The 20,069-nt window shown below is 39.8% G+C and overlaps 1 protein-coding gene across 1 annotated transcript in view; it reads left to right on the forward strand.

The window, feature by feature from the left end:
* The first annotated feature begins 12,729 nt into the window (after positions 1-12,729).
* The window catches only part of TSPAN13 (tetraspanin 13), a 31,581-nt gene continuing 24,241 nt past the window's right edge, over positions 12,730-20,069 (forward strand). The window contains exon 1 of the mRNA XM_038557012.1: positions 12,730-12,972. Coding sequence (XP_038412940.1) covers positions 12,910-12,972 — 63 coding nt within the window. The 5' untranslated portion in view covers positions 12,730-12,909. The remainder of the gene's footprint in view (positions 12,973-20,069) is intronic.

The raw sequence follows: 20,069 nt of genomic DNA on the forward strand, positions 1-20,069 counted from the left end.
GTATAATAAAAAACAAGTGAAAGAATAGATATAAATAAGTTTTATAATTTATACTTTATTCAGGTGATTATGGAGAGTAGGGGCTAGAAACCTTGTAATAAATGTGATCGTGTCGATATTTTGTGCATTTATTTATTCATTCAGTAAGCACAAACTGAATGCCTAGAATTTGCTGAGACTAGAACAAAATGTTAAACTATACTAACATGCTTCCTTCGCTCACAGAATTCATCATATGTTAATAATAAACATATGATACCCTTAATAAAGGGTAGAGAGATAAGTGAAAAGACCTGGGAGTGTTGTGATAAAGATGGTGATGGGCTGGTAGAGGCTGTGATGGGGGTTGCTTAGATGAATAATGTGACCAGGTTAGTGGTGTTCACCAATTATTCAGTTATTCAATTCATTCTAGTCAAGGGACAGTGAGCAGAAGTTTCATGAATCCCTTTTGAGTGGAGGCTTTAATAGCAGGTGTGTGTTCTCCAGGCTCTTGGGTCTCTGCATGGAGGACATTTGTTCTGACTTTGAATTTTGCATGTATGAAGAATAAATGTCTGTATTGTTAGGATTATGAAATTCAATGGTCAAACTTTTATTGCAGCTTGGTATACTGTACTTGACTACTGGGATACCCAACCTAGACCTAGGAGTTAGGAAGACCCAGAGTAAAAAAATATCAGGGAATTAAAATAATTCAGTGTGATTGGATTAAAAAGTGCTTGAAGGGCAGTGAGAAATACTAGGATAAGAGGTAGGTATGGTCCAGAGCTAGGTAGGTAAGGTCCAAAGCCTTGTAAACCGTGTTAAGGAATTGGACAAATGACAAAGAGCCATTGAAAATTTCAAGCTGACATGATAATCAGGTCACATTTATGTTTTAGGATGATTACTCTTGTTGCAGGACAGAGAATAGACTGAAGCAGGTCAAAATTTGAGGTGAGGGAGCTAGTTATAGAGGCTGGCAAAGCAAGGCTCCAGGAAAGCTATACTGGATTTATGGGGAGACTAGGGATGAAGGGTGGGAGTGGGGAGGAGAAAAATAGAAATAAATCTTTTTCACAGGCTTTGGGAGGGATTCTAGCAATGTGTTCAAATAGATTAATGTTTTTGTAAAATTTACAAACATAAGATATTTTAACCCTAATCAGCTGACTCTCTACTCCAACTTCCCCTCTGCTAATCTTCTTCCTGTTGAATGGCTTTGTAGAGGCTGTCAGCATATTTGGATTCAGTTAGGGGAAGCTGAGTTGGGGATATATTTAGTTTGGGCTTAGTGTGAATAGTTTTGTAGCCTGCAGCCATTTCCATATGTAGTTAGTTAGTCCATATATATTTCACATATAGTTTAGCTATTCCCATGTAGGGATGGCTTCTAGGAGAATTCATACTGACACTATGTCAACTCACCCCATGAAACATGAAGGTGCAGTGCCAGAAGTCATAATGTGTCATGGATTTTTCCTATGGAACCCAGCACAAAAAGACATGGAAAAGAAAGAAGGTTTGTGATTTATAGGGTTAGAAATCTGTAGAAAATTTTTTTCAGTTATCAGATATGTAAAATTGTAAATGGAAGCTACTGTCTCAACCACACCTCATCAAAATGGAAGTTTTCTCATATCAGATAGAATTACATGGAATTCATCATATTTCACTACACACAGACATCAATGCAAATTCATGGAGTATTGTCAATTCAAGAGTATTAAACAATTATGAAATGCCTTGAAATGAAATAAATTTGTTAAGGAATGACAACTAGCATCAAAGATAGCCACCAGGGCCTCCTGGGGGGTTGCCCTTATATAAGGGCTGAGTCTCCTCCCCCGTATCAGGGGTTTGACCAATAAAGTATGAATAGAGGTGATTAGGTGACCTTTGAAGCTAAGTTCTAAGAATTCTTGCAGCTTCTGCCTGGATCTCTTGGAACATGTACTCCAGGAGCAGCTATATATTGTGTAAGAAGTCCAGTTACTTTGAGATTGTGTGACGAACCTCATGCTAGTCACTTGAAGAGCCTGCATTCCCCCCTCCCCACTCCCCCCACATTCCCACCTGCTTCAGCCATCCCAGCTGAGGCTGTGGTGAGGAAGCCATCATGTATGTTTGGCTAATTGGAGCCTCCAGATCACTCTAACTTTAGCCTCCTAATGACAGCAACAGAATGAGGAATCTCAAGTGAGAAAATGCCAAGCTGAGTATACAAAACACACAGAACCATGAGAACTGATAATAAATTATTGTTTTAAGATTCTGTGCTTTAGGGGTGGTTTGTTAGGTAGCTTATAAATAACAAGAATCACTGTGTTATGATTAAAGACAGCCACAGGGAATCCCTGGATGGCTCAATGGATTAGTGCCTGCCTTTGGCCCAGGGCCATGATCCTGGAGTCCTGGGATTGAGCCCCACTCCAGGCTCCCTGCATGGAGCCTGCTTCTCTCTCTGCCTGTCGTCTCTGCCTCTCTCTCTCCTCTGTGTCTTTCATGAATAAATAAATAAAATCTTAAAAAAAAAAAAAAAAGACAGCCACAAAAATCCTTGCCACACTCCTATCAAGAGTTTGAGTCTATTTTTCTCTCCCCTTGAATTTGGCCTGGCCCATGACTGCTCTGCTTGATAAGTACAGTGGAGGTGATACTGGGCCAATTCTGAGTCCCATCTTTAAGAGGATTGTTAGTGTCCCCCTTGCTCTTAGGTTGTAAATTCACAAAGATTGCATGGAAAGCTCTTGAGATGACATGGAGAATGTTCCAGGTGAACCCCAGCATGTGAAGATGGACCCTCCAGACCAGTGTGGCTGCTACATGAATATCACCAAATGGCCCTGTTAATACTGTATAGAGCAAAAGAACTGGCCAGCCAAGCCCCGCTCAAATACTTGACCTATACAATTGTGAGATATAATAAAATGGTTATTGTTTTAAGCTATTAAATTCAAGGGTAATGTGTTATATAGAAATAGATAATGATTAGGGGTTTTCCCCAAATATATATAGCATTACCAATAATAAATTGTGACTGTAAGTTGTAAAGTAGAAAATGTTAATCTAACTTATTGATAATAAATAGATTTCGATCAACCATGCTAGCAGAAAGACTGAATTAGGTTTCTATCCTTTTTGTGGAAAATACTACAAAATGACTATAATATAAAGGAGAGATCAGAAAGTAAGAAGACAAAATGCAGGGGAAATGTATTATAGAATTGTATAAGATGGTTAATTAATACAAACAATATGATTTTGGGGGGCATTTTGTAGTACTTATTTTAAAAATCTAAAATCTAAAAATTTGTTGTGTTTTTTTTTTTTTCCATTTTAGACAATTGTGTTTTGTACCTAGGTTCATTCTATTTTGTACCTTGGTATCCTTTTTCTTCAAGAGCTCCTCCAACTTTTCAGAAAACTGAGGTCAAAGGGAAGATTTTACAAGCTTCCAAAGAGCATAAAAAATACAAATTGTCATAAGCAAAGTATCAGGTGGGACACCTCTGTGGCTCAATCAGCTGAGTGTCCAATTATTGATTGATTTTGGCTTAGTTCATGATCTCAGGGTCATAGGATCAAGCTTTGCTCAGGCTCCATGCTCAGTGAAGAGCCTGCTTGAGATTCTCTCTCTCTGTTCCTCCATATGCTTGTACTCTCTCTCCTTCTCTCTTAAATAAATAAAAATCTTCAAAGTATCAGGAATTAGAAAGACTGTGGAATTTTCAAGAGCACCATAATATAAAATTTATTATAGAAAGACCTTTCAACTTATAAGAAGAAACAAATTTCAACCTGGAATTCAATATACTAGGATCCATTAATAAAATGACAAAGAATGAAAACATTTTCTGACCACTCTTATGGTCTCAAAAAATTTACCATGCTCCCTATTTCAGGAAAGTTTTAACAACTTGTGCCAGTATATTTAAACTTGTGTAAACAGGATATGACTTAACTCGGCACATTTTTAATTCCAAAAACTAGGTCTCTTTGCCCTAAATTGTACCTGGTAGGCTTTGCCAAAAATATCATGAAGACACAATTGGCACTTTATGGCAGTAACGGCTAATATACAAAACCCTCTGATGTGAAGTGACAAAGATCAACTTATTAGCTCCATTCCCTAAAAAAGTTACCGTTCAAATGGAAAATTTGTGCAAGAAACCAATTTTGAAAATACATAGGTGGTTTTACTATTTTGTTCTAGAAGAACAATAACATTATTTATATAATATAAAATCTGAGATTACTTCATGCTGTAAGTTTTTCTCCACTCCGCCACTCTTCACAGTATAATCACAAAGAGATACTCTAGGACCATGATTGACACCCCAGGAGTCCCCCATTACCTTTTTCCACTCACTGTTTCCACACATACTTCCTCAAATGCATGACTCACCTGACCTTATTGTTATCAATCCCCTGCTTTTATTTCCAGTCTTGCTCTTCAGCATTCATCTCTAAATACTGCATTAAAATAGACATTCTTGAATTTTATATGAATGGAATCATACAATATACATTCTTGTACTTCTGTTTTCTTTTAACTCAGTATTTGCAAGACATATCCATATTGTTGAGGTAGCTGCATCCTGTTCTCTTTCAGTTTGGAGATAGGTTTCCATTATGTGATTGTAGCATGATTTCATTATCCATTTCCAGTATAGATGGATCTGAGTTGTTTCCAGTCTGAATGATTTCTAGTGTGCCAGGAACTACATTATACTACATCAATCTTCCTTTTAGAATTCATAAACTGTTTATAGGTAAGAGGCAGAAAGATAATTTTAAAAAGAATTAAATACATTTGATCACCCTTATAAATGTCAGGTTTCCTTCCATTTTCTCAAACATAATGACAGTTTATTTAAATAAATTCAGTTGACCCCTTTAATTGCACCTTTTCTTATTCATTTTTACCTGTTTTTCTCTGATATACGTGTATTAGCTAAGGCACTATTATTAGTTTTCAGATATAAAAAATTATTTACTGACATAGCCATCAGACTAAATAAATATAATACATGCTGCTTTACAAGACTCAAAATGGAAACAGATTCAGGCCTTCAAATCAATAGGGTAGATTTCTAGAAAGTTCTTTTAGGTATGATGGAATCTTGAAAACGTCAATTCATTTCAAATTGTACTCTCTTTGGTACATCATTAAGATATCACATGAAAAAAAAAACTGGAAGGGAGGATGTGGAGAAAACAGAGGCAAAGAGTAAGCAGATTATCCCATCCTTAAAACTGATTGTCCCCCCTCATTATAGCCAGCTGATCAGTGGTCTGGTTGGATTTGTCTGGCTATCAAGCTGGTTTTGCCCATTAGGCCCCAGAATTGTAAAATAGCTGAATATGCCACTAAAAATAGTCGCAGAAGTTCAGAATTGAGATTTTAGTGCCATAGTATATGACAAGATAGTCCTATATATGCATACATTTTAGTCCCATTGACATTATGTGGAAAGAAAAAAAGGTTTGTAAAAAACAAACAAACAAACAAACAAACAAACAAACAAACAAACAAAAACGGGCACCTGGGTGGCTCAGTGGTTGGGCATCTGCCTTTGGCTCAGTGGCGATCCTGAGGTCCTGGGATCCAGTCCCGGATTGGGCTTCCCGTGGGGAGCCTGCTTCTCTATCTGCCTGTGTCTGTCTCTGTCTCTGATGAATAAATAAATAAAATATTTTTATTTTTTTTTAATTTTTTTATTTTTATTTATTTATTTTTTTTTTAATTTTTTTTTATTTATTTATGATAGTCACAGAGAGAGAGAGAGGCAGAGACACAGGCAGAGGGAGAAGCAGGCTCCATGCACCGGGAGCCCGACGTGGGATTCGATCCCGGGTCTCCAGGATCATGCCCTGGGCCAAAGGCAGGCGCCAAACCGCTGCGCCACCCAGGGATCCCAATAAAATATTTTTTAAAAAAAGAAGAAAAAATAAAAAAAACTTCAAGTTTAATTTGTAGTTGGAAGAAATTTTCTGAAAATGAATTATTATTTGAAATCCTTTGGCATTAATAGTGAAACATCCTAGGGCAGCCCCTGTGGCGCAGCGGTTTAGCACCGCCCGCAGCCTAGGGTGTGATCCTGGTGACCCTGGATCGAATCCCACGTCAGGCTCTCTGTATGATGCCTGCTTCTCCCTCTGCCTGTGTCTCTGCCTCTCTCTCTGTCTCTATGAATAAAAAATAAAATTTATAAAAAAAGTAGTCAAACATCCTACATAGCAAAAGGGAGACAATATTGTTGTAGGACAGAAGAATATGTCGCATTCATTTGCTAAAGTCTGGCAAAACATCAAAAAGGATACCAGGGAAAATAGCGGGAGAGATAGACCTGGAAGGAGCGAAGCAGCTATTGATCAGCTTCTTTTGTCTTATTCTTGGCCAAGAAACTCCCTTCTTATGCTTCACTGAATTCAAAAGATTACAAATCATTTCAAAGGAAAGATTCTACAGTTCTTTCCTTTATTTGTCCTGGAGACAGAATATCGGAGGAATAATGGGCCAAAAAAATGTGTTTAAAAAAATCTAGTTGTCACTAGAAATCATTTACCTGGATCAATTTTCATTAAAATCCTTGACAGACATTTTAAGAATTGGCATTTGGTTTATTTAATAATATTTCAGGAAATATACTGGGGTTTAGCTATAGCAACTTAGTTGAAGTGATTTAAAATTTGCTATATCACTGATATTTCATGTGACTATAAGATGCATGTGAACAATTTCATGTTTATCTAATTTCATGTTCATATTTCTGAGAAGTCCAGGAAGTCTTTTGGTAGAGCAGTTAATGCTGTACAAAAATTTGGGAGTCATTTTGCTTAAGATTTATGGAACACAGGGACGTCTGGGTGGCTCAGCAGTTTAGTGCTTGCCTTCGGCCCTGGGTGTGATCCTAGGATCTGGGATTGAGTCCTGCATCAGGCTCTTTGCGTGGAGCCTGCTCTTCCCTCTGCCTCTGTCTCTGCCTCTCTCTCTTTGTGTCTCTCATGAGTAAGTAAATAAAATCTTAAAAAAAAAAAAAAAAGATTTATGGAACACAATGAAGTCCTTGTATTGAATTATTAAAAAAAAAAAAAGTTGACCTTAAACTTGAATGGCAAAAAAAAATAATAAAAAATTAAGACATGTCAAGCTAAATCTAAACCATGAAGGTGTTTTAATTTTTTATTAAAACATTTTTTAAAAACAGACTCTTATTTTTTCTCCTTAAGTAAACTTTACACCCAACATGGGGCTTGAACTCATGACCCCAAGGTCAAGAGTCACATGCTCTACTGACAGTGCACCCCATGAAGTGTTTTTAAATGTTTGTTAAAACTTGAAATCGATTACCCAGATGAAGTTAAAGAATTTTCTTCCCTGATAAAATGATGAGGACTGAAAAATTGAAAGATGATTTGAAATGTGATTACAGAAATATTTTTAGGACATAAGGGGAAAATGTAGTTAGAGTTATTTTTTAAGAAAATCCACCTCTCATGTCAATTGTGGAGAACATAATTGAAGCTAGTCCCAATGTTTTTTTTTTTTTTTTTTTTTTTTTTGCTCAATAAAACAATTTTATAGCAATTTATAATCAATATTAGTAAAAATGATTTAAACCCAAGCTAAAAAAAGTACAACTTTGCTGCCAGGGTTAACAAATATAAATCTAATCAAATATAAATCACAGCCTTTGTTTTGAATTGGAAAGTTCATTGGATTTTGCCCCATCTATAACCCACACATAATTATGGGTGACAATGTTAGGACACCCAAGGGTGACCACAGTGATGTCCATTTCAATGTGAGCTTATTTTTCAAAGAAGAATCACTCTAAATGGCCTTTGAAAAAAGAAGCTGTTAATGCCAAAACAGTATTTGTTTTTGAGAGAGAGAGAGAAGTGTGGGGAGGGGCAGAGGGTGAGAATCCTAGGCAGGGTCCATACCCAGTGCAGAACCTGACTCAGGGCTCAATCTCATGACCCTGAGATCATGACCTGAGCTGAAACCAACAGTGGGATGCTTAACTGACTGGGCCACCCAGGCATCCCAGTCAAAACAATATTTTATAACAAAACCCACAAATGAAAAAAGAATCCTACCCAAGAGAGTTAGTCCCAATGTTATACTCTGATATTCATCATTGCATTTGTGCTGGTGTTTTCATCCACTGATTGACTGAGGCAGGGATACTGAGGCAGCTGCATTACAGGGAAGCATGCTAAATTTTTTGGACATCTGACCTTGGCTCAAAGACCCTCTTCTGGCCTTGCCAAATCTTATAACTACCCTGAAGTCTAACAACGTCTTCTTCTATCTCTCCTTCTTTTTTCTTCTTCCCCTTTGGCTCCCTCTCTCCCTCCTTTTGTCCCTTCTTTCCTTCCTTTTCTACTTCATGGAAGTCAGACCTCCATTATGTTCTTTTAGCACTCACAACTTCCTGTAGCTCCTAGGAAAGCTCACGTATGTCTCTTCCAATAAATCTCTTGTACATCTTTCCAGTCTTGGTGTCTTCTCGGAGTATCTGGATTAATGCATAAGAATGCTGTTTCCTTGATTTAAAACAACAACAACATAGGAGAAGGAGAATGGAGTGCACCAATCTCCTGAATTGTTAAAAATTCTTTTCATATTAAAGAATTATTCAAGGGGTTGCCTGGGTGGCTGTCAGTTAAGTGTCTGCCTTTAGCTCAGGTCATGATCCCAGGGTCCCAGGAGGCTCTCTGCTCACTGAGGAGTCTGCTTCTCCCTCTGATCCTCCTCCTTCTCATGCTCTCTCTCTCATTCTCTCTCTCAAATAAATAAATAAGTAAAAATCTTAAATAAAGACTTATTCAAGGACCTAGAAATTACACGTAAAATTCATTAGTTTATCTTTGAGTTTTCAGGAGCTGTCTGATCATCCCAACATCAGGATCATCTCTGGGTCTGATTCTATTGACCATTTCTTCTTTTAAGCCAAAATTTTTTGATCATCCACACCCTTCATAATTTTAAAATATTTTATTTATTTATTCATGAGAAACAGAGAGAGAGAGAGAGAGAGAGAGAGAGAGAGAGGCAGAGGGAGAAGCAGTTTCCATGCAGGGAGCCCGTTGTGGGGCTCGATCCTGGGACTCTGGGATCACACCTTGAACCAAAGGCAGATGTTCAACTGCTGAGCCACCGAGGCATCCCCCCTTCATAATTTTTTTATTTTGTGTCATAGTATATATAAAAGAACTGCTGAGAGTGAATTAAATAGTATTTACCCCCAGAAAATGGTACATGCCTTAATCTATCAGGCTGCTACTCTCGTGCCTAACGCAGTCTAAACTATAGTTGAGCTGGGTCAGAATTTGTTACAGGTTTAATTAGATTCAATCAGCATTGGCTTCAAATATTTTTGAGGGCATGTTGGGGACTATTTTTTCTATAGGAAGGAGGCCTTTGTACTTTATGCCCCGTCACCAGTTTTCTGAGCCTTGGAAGGTATCCTGTGGTTTACAATCTAGCTGTTACCATTTTGTTTGCTGAGGAGTGGTCTTTGTTCTTCAGTCATGTCCTTGTGAGATCTCTCCTTATCGTGATGCTCTTAGATTTGGAGGGCTGTTACAGTATATCATAGAGGAAATTTTTTCTTCTGCTACTCCCTTAGTCTTCAGCAGCCAATGCCCTGCATTAAAAACCCAGGTTATGCTGTAGGGGTCTTTCTCATCTTTCCTGTCCTGACCTCAGCTGTTAACGACATTTATTTATTTGGGTAAGATCTGTGAACCTTGAGAGAGGTGTGGAAAGAGCACTCTTCTCTGACACAGACTTTATTTTTTTAAAAGATTTTATTTATTTATTCATGAGAGATACAGAGAGGCAGAGACACAGGCAGAGGGAGAAGCAGGCTCTATGCAGGGAGCCCGATGTGGGACTCAAACCCGGGTCTCCAGGATCATGTCCTGGGCTGAAGGCAGTGCTAAATCGTTGAGCCACCCAGGCTGCCCAGACAGACTTTAAAATGTGGAACACCCTCATGGGTTAAAGCTGGCAAATAGTTGTAGACTCTCTCTAGGGCTGAGGCAACCTGAAACTGTCACACTAGTTCACACGTGGGCATTAAAAGATGGTTAAATGGTCAACTATTTTCTCTTTGTCTCTCACTCCACACAGTCTTCTTTCTACAGCCAATCCATGTGAGATAAAAGCAATTGTGAACTTTTCTTCCTAAGAATGTCTTATTTCTTCCTGGATTTTTGTTCTTTTAGGTATTTTTGGGTCTTCAGTTCTCTGATTTTTTTTTTTTTAAGATTTTATTTATTTGAGAGAGAGAGAGAAAGTGTGTGAACACAAGCTGGGAGGAGGGGCAGAGGGAGAGGAAGACTGCTGAGCAGGGATCCCAATGTGCGGCACAATCCCAGGACCCTGGGATCATGACTTACATGAGCTGAAAGCAGTTGCTTAACTGATTAAGCCCCCTAGATTCCCCATGTTGTTGTTGTTGATTTTTTTAACTATGAATTTGTAGTGTATCTGGCTTATTCTTAATAGGATGGGCCTAAATGGTGGTCTTTTATAAATCCTAAAGAGAAATTCATTATTTTTTTATTTTTTAATTTTTTTTCCAGTTTGCAGTAGTTCCTCGGTTTTCTATTAAAGCCGATAACTCTTAATCAGACAATGCTTCTACAGCTACAGCTCTTGTCTGGCTTCTGTAACTGTTCCCTAAATTGCCACCTAGACTTAAGGGAAATCGTAAATACCTGTTGTTGCTAGATCTGAGCTGTCCCACTATCCTTTGTTGGCTTCCTTTAACCCTGTCCACACTTTTTAAAACAGTCTCTTTATTAAACTCTTTGCAATTATGCTATTTGAATGAGCCATATCCTTCCTGCTGGACCCCTGACCAATATATTGGTGGCATTTCTCTGAGATGAAAGAGATTCAACCCGCAAGGAGATGGGAGAAGGTATTATGAAGAAGACAAAGAAGAGTTGCCATGGTTGGGGGAGCAATTAAGTGGTATCAACATTGGTGGCATCCAGGAATGAGAAGAGGAAGAACAGATCTCCCTGCTAGCACCTCCTTAGTATGTCTCTGGCTTTTAAAATGGAAAGCGGATGGGCAGCCTGGGTGGCTCAGTGGTTTAGTGCTGCCTTCAGCCCAGGGCCTGATCCTGGAGACCCAGGATTGAGTCCCACATAGGGCTCCCCGTAGGGAGCCTGCTTCTACCTCTGCCTGTCTCTCTCTCTCTCTCTCTCTCTCTCTCTCTGTCTCTCATGAATAAATAAATAAAATCTTAAAAAAAAAAAAAAAAAAAAAAAGGAAAGCTGAGGGGCACCTGAGTGGCTCAGTGGTTGAGCGTCTACCTTTAGCTCAGGTCCTGATTCCAGGGTCCTGGGATAGAGTCCCACATCAGGCTCCCCTCAACGTGCCTGCCTCTCTCTCTGTGTCTCTCATTAATAAATAAATAAAATCTTTAAAAAATAAAGTAAAATGGAAAGCTGAGCAACACCTATTGTTTGGGTTGGAAGGTCATTTTCCATTTGTGGAAAATGGAAATGGAAAATCATTTTCCATTGATTTTTGGAATACTTCTGGGTGTATACAAAAAGTTAATGTGGAATACAAAAGCTAAATAATCAATGGAGTTTTCTTGGTACGGTGAGGTTTGGGGAGGTTGGGAGGGGAACAGGAAATTACACGAATGCTATTTCAATTAGCTGCAGTGTTCTACTTAACGTATATTTAGCATCTCCTATCACATAATTTACTCAGCATGAACCCTTAGGTTCCATATGCATATCTGAACATTTCTTAATATAATAGGAACCTTTTTTGGTAGAAGGTACTATGAAACAACCAAGCCTTTATTGGCTTAGCTTAGTGGCTGTAACACAGTAGGTTAAAAAACTGTTACATCTTACTAATCCCAGCTGACACATGCCAGGCACTTGCAAAAAGTGCTCACCATAATAACTCAATTTGTGGCTGAGGAATCTGAGGATACAAGATGTATTTCCACAGTAGTCACTCCATAGCGTTAACAGACTCAAGACTCTAGCATTTAAAAACGTCTCGCAATCTTTACTTGTGAGAAAAGAAACGCTCATGGCAATTCAAGATTGAAAGACAAAAACGATCCCTCCTGATTTTCTCTTGAATGCACATATTCACCGCTATTGGGCAGTTTGCAAATCCCCTTGGAATTAATGTGACCCGGGCTGGAGTCCCATGCATAGGCCACGTACTTGATGCATTTTCTGAGACAAGCAGAGATTTCATTCTCTCCTTTAATTCTTTGACTTATTTACCTCCTTTCACTCCCTTCCCCCTTCTTTTAAATCCTTCCCCTTCCTTCATTTATTTTCCCACTATTGCAGCCAAACAAGGCCAGGTGCTTAATTTTAAAACCTCATTCAAAATGGTGCCACGTCATCCCCATGGCCAAGAACGGAGAGGTGCTGTCACAGCTCTCCCTGCCAGCGTGGACCTCCGGCCAGCCCCGCCCTCTCCTCACCTGCTCCCCGGGAGGCCGCAGCGCGGTGGCTGTCACACGGCCCGGCCCGGCCCGGAGCGAGGTCCCCAGGCCTCCGCCCCCCCCCCGCCCCGCGCCCCGCCCCTCCCCGCTGCCGGCCGGCGGAGCGCATTTATTTGCATATTTTACCTTTGTTCCCAGCCGGCGGCCAATCAGCGCGCGGGGCGAGGCGGGGGGCTGGGCGGGGCTCGGGCTCGGGCTCGGGCTCGGGCTCGGGCTCCAGCTGCGGCGGCCGCAGGGTCCAGAGCGGGTTCGAGCCGCGGCGGGCGCGCAGCGCACTGCAGCCCCAGCCCAGGGCCCCCCCACCCCGGCCTCGGCCCGGCCCCAGAGGCGAGGACAAAGAGGCCGCCCCGGAGGCCCCGCCCGGGCCACGTTTACCTGCGGCCGAGGGCAGGCAGCTCGGGCTGCAGAGATGGTTTGCGGGGGCTTCGCGTGTTCCAAGAACTGCCTGTGCGCGCTCAACCTGCTGTACACGGTGAGTACCCTGCGGCCGCCCCTCTGCTCCGGGGGGCTCTGCACCTGCTCGGCGGCCCTGCCCGGCCGCCCACGCTGCGCGCCCCCGCCTCACCAGCCGTCCCCGCGGGGCCCGCGAGCCGCCGCCTGTCGCAGTCCCTTCCTTTGCTCCATTGTGAAGCCGCGTCCCTCTGGCCCACCGGCCGCCTCTCTGCCCCGCCCCCTCACCCACCGCCTTGTTTTTCAGTCCTGCGACCAGACCTTCCCGCTTTCCCATCCCCATCCCTTCTGATAACTAACCCCTCCGGGGGGGGGGGGGGCGGGGGGGGGGCGGGAGAGCCGCCTCGGGGTTTTGGGGACAGTTCTGCAAAAAATAGCGTGATCCGAAACCGACAACGCGGCATATGGGCAGTGTGCATCTCGGTGAGCTCTACGTGCTCTTGTGGTTTGAACTGAGGTCACCGAGTAGGTTCACAGGATATCCGCAGCTTCCGAAGTTTGTTTCGTGCTTACATAAAGGGTTGTCTTTATTTATTTAATTTTTGTTTGTTTTTTTTTGGGGGGGGGGTGGTCCGTTTGCTCACACTGGATGCTTTTTCCCATGTGGTCTCCCGTCTTATTAATGTCCTAACTCCATTTTAAGCCAAATCCTCCAGTAAATAAGCAAGCCTCCTCCACCCAAGCCATTTCTTTCTCTGCTAACAAGCTTGGGGCTTTTAGATTTAAGGTACAGTCTATCTCTGTGATTTTTGAGGCTCAGCTCTGGGCAAACAGAGGGATGGGGGAGCAGGTTGCTGCTTATTGATTGCCTGTCACATCCCCGGGTTTGCATTCATGATTTCATTCCTCATTCTGACAGCCGTCCGAGGCGAGGGGGTATTGTCTACATTGGATACGTAAGATAACAGACCCAAAAGGGGTTTAATAAGTTTACATGGCTGGTGGTTGGCGAGTCGGGAATAGGACCTAGGCTGTGGGGATCCAGATCCTTCCACAGGCTTCTCTCTCAGGTGGAAGAAACTTCCTCTTCTATCATCATCCCTCCATCCTAGTCTTGCTCCCTTCTATAAATACACCTGGAGGTTTGCAGCACCCACCCTGAAAACAAACCCAGCTCCCCCTGCATTAGCAGAGAGCTAGGCCATCTGTGCAAGCTTAGGTTACATCTTTGGAGTGGAGAGGCTGCCTTGTGGTCACCAACAGGAGAGAGAGGCTGGATCGTTTTACCATTACTGTTCTTTTGTATATGAACATGCTGGCAAAGCTTTGAAGGCAAGACAGTGGAATAAAGTATGTTTTTCTGGCTAGTTCTAGGAATCTAATCACATGGTCACCGATAGTAGACATGGGGGAGGGGAATTGTAAAACACCTGGTGATTCAGGGCCTTGTAATTGGAGACTCATGTCAAGTTTCAGATCGGTATCCACATTTGTCTCACCTGAAGCATATATATCATATTGATTATTAAGTGCTGACCAATTATCCAGGTATTTTCTTTTATTAGCACTATTAGCCAGCTTAGAACTTCAAGTTCACCATTTTGTGCCCTGAATTTTGCCCCCACCCCATGATTTAGTCATCTGTTCACCAGACATTTACCCCATAATGTCTGCTTGCATGCTTACTTGACTGAGAGAGGTCTATATAAATTAACGTGCATTAGATATGATACAGATTAATGTGCTATATATATTAAAGGCAGGTTATTTTTAAGTCTAGCTGTTTTCAAGGTATGTCATTTCTAGTTGTATTTACTGTGTATCAGGAAAGCAAGGAGAAAGGAGATTCTTTTTTTTTTTTAAGATTTTATTTATTTATTCACAAGAGACAGAGAGAGAGAGAGGCAGAGACAGAGACAGAGGCAGAGGGAGAAGCAGGCTCCATGCGGGGAGCCCGACGTGGGACTCGATTCCAGGATCACGCCTGGGCCAAAGACAGGCTCTAAACTGCTGAGCCACCCAGGGATCCCGAGAAAGGAGATTCTGAAGGAACATTTTGAATTTTATATCTAATCCAACTTGACCTTCAAAGTGTATTCTATTGATCTTAATAGCTATGCAGTAAACCTTAATTAATTAGAAATTCACAAGGCTGTAAAATGGTTAGCATCCTTCTAAATCCTCGACTTTTTAGATAAGAAAGATATTTTAAGAAATGAATTACTGTCTACTTATACATTGTGAAAAAGCTTAACTAAGGCCGGCAGTTTAAATTGGAGCTAAGTGGAAGGTAAAAGTTGGACCAGGTCTTAAACAGATGCTGAAACTGAGCCGCTGTTACTAAGATTCCATATCTTCCCTGGTCTCTCCCTCAACATTTTTAAGATGAGAAATGTGAAATATTTGGGGGTAGGGTTGAAGTTGAAGACCTAGAAGACATTTCTTTCTAAGGTACAAATAGGTGGACCTTTCACAAGTTCCAATCCCACCAGGGTAACTGCCTTTGAAATATGCACAGCATTTCAGGACTGAGTCTGAGGTCATTTCTAAAACTGTTAGTGAAACCACGATTGCATATGGGAGTGGCAGGTGTAAAGGCCATGGCCTGCTCTGGTGTTGAAGAATTTTCTTGAGGAACTTAGGACTCTCCAAACCAGACTGTCCACATGCTCAGGTGGCCTGCTGATGAACCTAAGATGAGAGCAGAATTCATGATCAGGCTAGAAAGCATGTCACTAAGATGGCTTGGAAGGAACATCCCCCAAACTTGTCGTGGACTTCTGGTCACTAACCAAAGAGGCAGCTGATTCTTGTTATTTATGGTTTGGCTTTTTAGTCAATAGGATCCCTAGTACCGAATAACTTTAAATTAGTGTAGTGAATATAAACTATTTATAGATAGGGTAGGAAGAGGAGTAGAATTCTCTTCCTTGCACCTTCACGGTATTATAAGAAAGAGAAAGGCTGGCTTCAGAACTTCTGCATATTTAAAGAAACTGAACATTTCTTTACTCAATAAATCTTTATTTACGACAGGCATTGTTCTCAGTTTAGGAAGACAGCAGTGAACCAAACTGGGCTTTGAAATCAATACGGCTTTATGAAGCCTTTAAAAAAAAATTTTTTTTTTTTTAATTTACTGTCTTTTCTCCATATGACCTCAGGAGCTTTATTCAGTCAATAAATATTTGCCTAATGGGTATACTCTGCTAAGAACTGTGGGGAGTAATAAACACATACAAAGGCAAATACCTCCCTGCTTGGTGGAAACAGGATCTAGTTTGCATACATGGAGTGGGACAATTAAATGTGATTTGAGGGAATGACTGATTGTAGGTAGCATACAGTTTAGGACTAGGGGGCAGCTTTGTGGCTTAGAGAAGTTGGAGTGAAAAAGGTATAATGAAATTGGGGAAAATGTAGAAATAGCGGGACTCTTTTTCATATTGCTTAGGATATAAACGCAAATGAAAACTACTTTGGGAAAATGGTCTGTTTTATGTTTAATAATTTATCTTAGAATACTTTTAATTGAAAATGTTTTGACAGTGACAAACAACTTTTTAAAAATACTTTTGTGGGGAATCTTAAGAATATGAAATAAATGTTATTTTAAAATGTGTTAACATTTAGAAGATTGATAATTTATGTCCATGTCCTTTCTGAGCAGAGGAGAAGAGACTTTTAGGAGTTGCACTGCTGATTTTTAACATAGGTATTAAATATTATATATAATACTTATTCATATATATGCATAGTTTTAATTGAGAATATAAAGAACATGAATAACTGTGATCTTAAAATAAGGATCATTTCAGAAGTTTGTTTCTTTTTCTGTATTCTAAATCCTTTCCAAGTTTGTTTTAATGATTTTTTTTTTTTTTTGCGATTTTTTTCCTATACCTTTGCTTTTTTTTTTTTTTTTTTTAATTTCTTGCTTTGGGAGAAATCTCCATACAGACTCAAAAGTTATACTAATTTACATCCATTCTAAGACCTAGATTTATAATTTACATTTGAATATCTGAAACTGGATAGTCTTAAAACAGATAAACTATACCATATGTAAAGGTAAAAAAAAAAAAAAAATCTCTACAGTGAACAGAGAAATAATTGAGTTCAGAAGAAAACCTAACTTTGAATACCAACTCTACAACTTACTTGGAATTTAACCTTGGGCAAACAGCTTACTTTATTCGAGCTTCAGTTTTTCCATTTATAAGCTGGTGATGATATTTTTCATTCTTGCCTCATGAGTTTTAGGATAAGATGGAAAAATGGATAAATGCTTGGGTACACTACAGAGAAAAAAATAGTTACAACTTCAAGAAGAAAAGTTTATTTTAAATTTCTTAATTACAAACCTGCATATGATAAGGAACACAAGCTATTGGGATTTCTAGCACTTAATGTTAGTTGGTGTTTGTTTACTCAGGCAGGCCCTACGGAGGCAGGAGTTCATGCCCTCAAAGTAGTAATATTAATCTTTTAGTTGTAAGAAAAAATTACTGAGGTATATAGTAAGTATAAATATGGAATGATTAACCTGTACATTTATTTGAGTCCCATTCTGGTCATTAGAGTGTTGGAAAACTTTAATTTTGTTTAGTCTTAACTTGAAAATAAAAAAAAACACTAGTACTTCAGCCAAAGAAAAAAAATCTACTTATTGCTGTTACTTTCAAATGATTGCATTGATGTCATTTTTCAAAAATCTGATCATAATTTTTCAAATTACTCTTGTTTAATATTTTCATGTGTGGTTAGGTTTATGTTATTTCTGTGTTCTCGTTCAGAGTCTGAATGAATTTAAAATATTTAACTGGTTGCTAATTATTTTCTTGCATTTTGATTTAAAAATGATTCACTGTTTACAGAACCTGAGAGTTTTCATGTGATGCTGTTGGGCTGATATTTATAGGCTGCCTTCGTGCCAAACATGTTTGTAATATTTCCCAACTTTTGATTTAAAAACAGAAACAAAAATGTGCTATTTAGGCCATTTCTCACTTGAAGTGAGGTTATTGACTTTTCATAAAATTTAACAACATATGAGGCATTGCAAAGAATGAAACAATTCATTTTGGGAAAAATTGTATATCAGCCCATATTTGAGAAGTGAGATTTGTGTATTTCAGTGGCTTGATGTACATACAGTTTAAAGTGGTTTAAAAATGGGCCATTATCACTTCAAACACGTTTGAAGGACTGGTGAAGGTAGGTTAAGTTTAGATCCTCCTTGTTCATGTCACATTTCACCTGAATTTATACTCCAATTTTTTTTTTTTTTTTTTTACCATTGTAAAATGAGTGATCCAAACCCATTTGTGATAACAGATGAAAACTCTTAGAGAATCAACCCAAATTCTTGAGGATGCCTTTCAAGATCTTTCACCATCTGCCCCTCTCATTTGCAGCCCTTTACATATTTTAGCCACAGAGAATTCTCCACACAAAATGCTCTTTGTTGTCTTTCTGTTTTTGCTGATCCCCTGCCCTCAACCTAGAACACCTTGCTCCATCTTTGTGAAGTTCCTCAAATATAGCCCCTTACTTCCTTAGTCAGAAGGCATTGTTTCCTTAAATTTTTACTTGGGAAACTTGATACTTGAGTACCACTCCAGACTAAGTCAGTCAATTCCAGGGAGAAAGGGAAGGCATGTGATTATATTTTTTTAAATCTTTTTCAAACTTCCTACCTAATTGTAAATTACAGCAAGGGCTGAGAGTCCCAACTGTAAGATTTTGTTTTACTTTGTCTTTGCCTTTGACCATACCGATTCTCCATATTGTAGATAGCTTTGTGTTTGCTTTTTACTCTAGCTAAAACATTACCCCTCCCCCTTTTTTTTTTGTTATTGTTGACAGAAGTTATAGCTTTCTCCTTGTTGGATCCTTCAGTGTGTAGCATTTCCTTTTTTTTTTTTTAAATGGAGGCTAGGGGCAGCCCAGGTGGCTCAGCGGTTTAGTGCTGCTTTCAGCTCAGGGCCTGATCCTGAAGCTCCGGGATCGAGTCCCGCGTCAGGTTCCCTGCTTGGAGCTTGCTTCTCCCTCTGCCTGTGTTTCTGCCTCTCTCTTTCTCTCTCTCTCGTGAATAAATAAATAAAATCTTTTTTTTTTTTTTTTAAAAGGCTATACTCGAAATACTCCTTGAATTTATAGAATTGGTTGCCCCCTTTTCACCAGGGGCAAAACATACCTAATGAAAACTTCATAAAAATTATAAAATAATTATATTTAATCATAAAAGGATTATGGTGCCTAAGTGGCTCAACCAGCTGAACATCTGACTTTTGATTCCAGCTCAGGTCATGATCTCAGGATTGTGAGACTGGGCCCCGCATCAGGCTCAACACTCAGTGTGGAGTCTGGGATTCTCTCTCCTCCTTTTCCCTCTGCTCATCCCCCTGCCCTCATGCTTGCTCTCTCTAAATAAAAAAAAAATGAAAAAAATATTTAAAAAAAAAAGATAATTTATTCAAAATTAAATCTAGAAGGCAGCCAAGTATTTTAAAACTTGAAAGTCAGCGTTGGGTTAGAAAATAATAATAAGTAGGCATTACTTTTATATATCCCTGGTAGGATCTGATATGTTTCTTGAAATACACTTTTATCGTCTGTTAGCCAATCTTTCATATACTTCTCAGGTTTTCTTTTTTTTTAATTTTTATTTATTTATGATAGTCACAGAGAGAGAGAGAGAGAGAGAGGCAGAGACATAGGCAGAGGGAGAAGCAGGCTCCATGCACCAGGAGCCCGAGGTGGGATTCGATCCCGGGTCTCCAGGATCGCGCCCTGGGCCGAAGGCAGGTGCTAAACCGCTGTGCCACCCAGGGATCCCTACTTCTCAGGTTTTCAAATAATGTTTCCTATAAACAAATCCACTTCCTATAAAATTGTACTCTACATCCTAGTTGGCTAGGGTTTTTTACATTATTAGTCTACTATGTAATTATTAGTCCAAAATAAATATGAGATGAACCTAAATAATTTTATTTCTTGGGGATCCCTGGGTGGCGCAGCGGTTTGGTGCCTGCCTTTGGCCCAGGGCGCGATCCTGGAGACCCGGGATCGAATCCCACATTGGGCTTCCGGTGCATGGAGCCTGCTTCTCCCTCTGCCTATGTCTCTGCCTCTCTCTCTTTCTCTCTCTGTGACTATCATAAATAAATAAAAATT

Source organism: Canis lupus, chromosome 14 (genome assembly GCF_011100685.1).
Source record: "Canis lupus familiaris isolate Mischka breed German Shepherd chromosome 14, alternate assembly UU_Cfam_GSD_1.0, whole genome shotgun sequence".
NCBI lineage: Eukaryota > Metazoa > Chordata > Mammalia > Carnivora > Canidae > Canis > Canis lupus.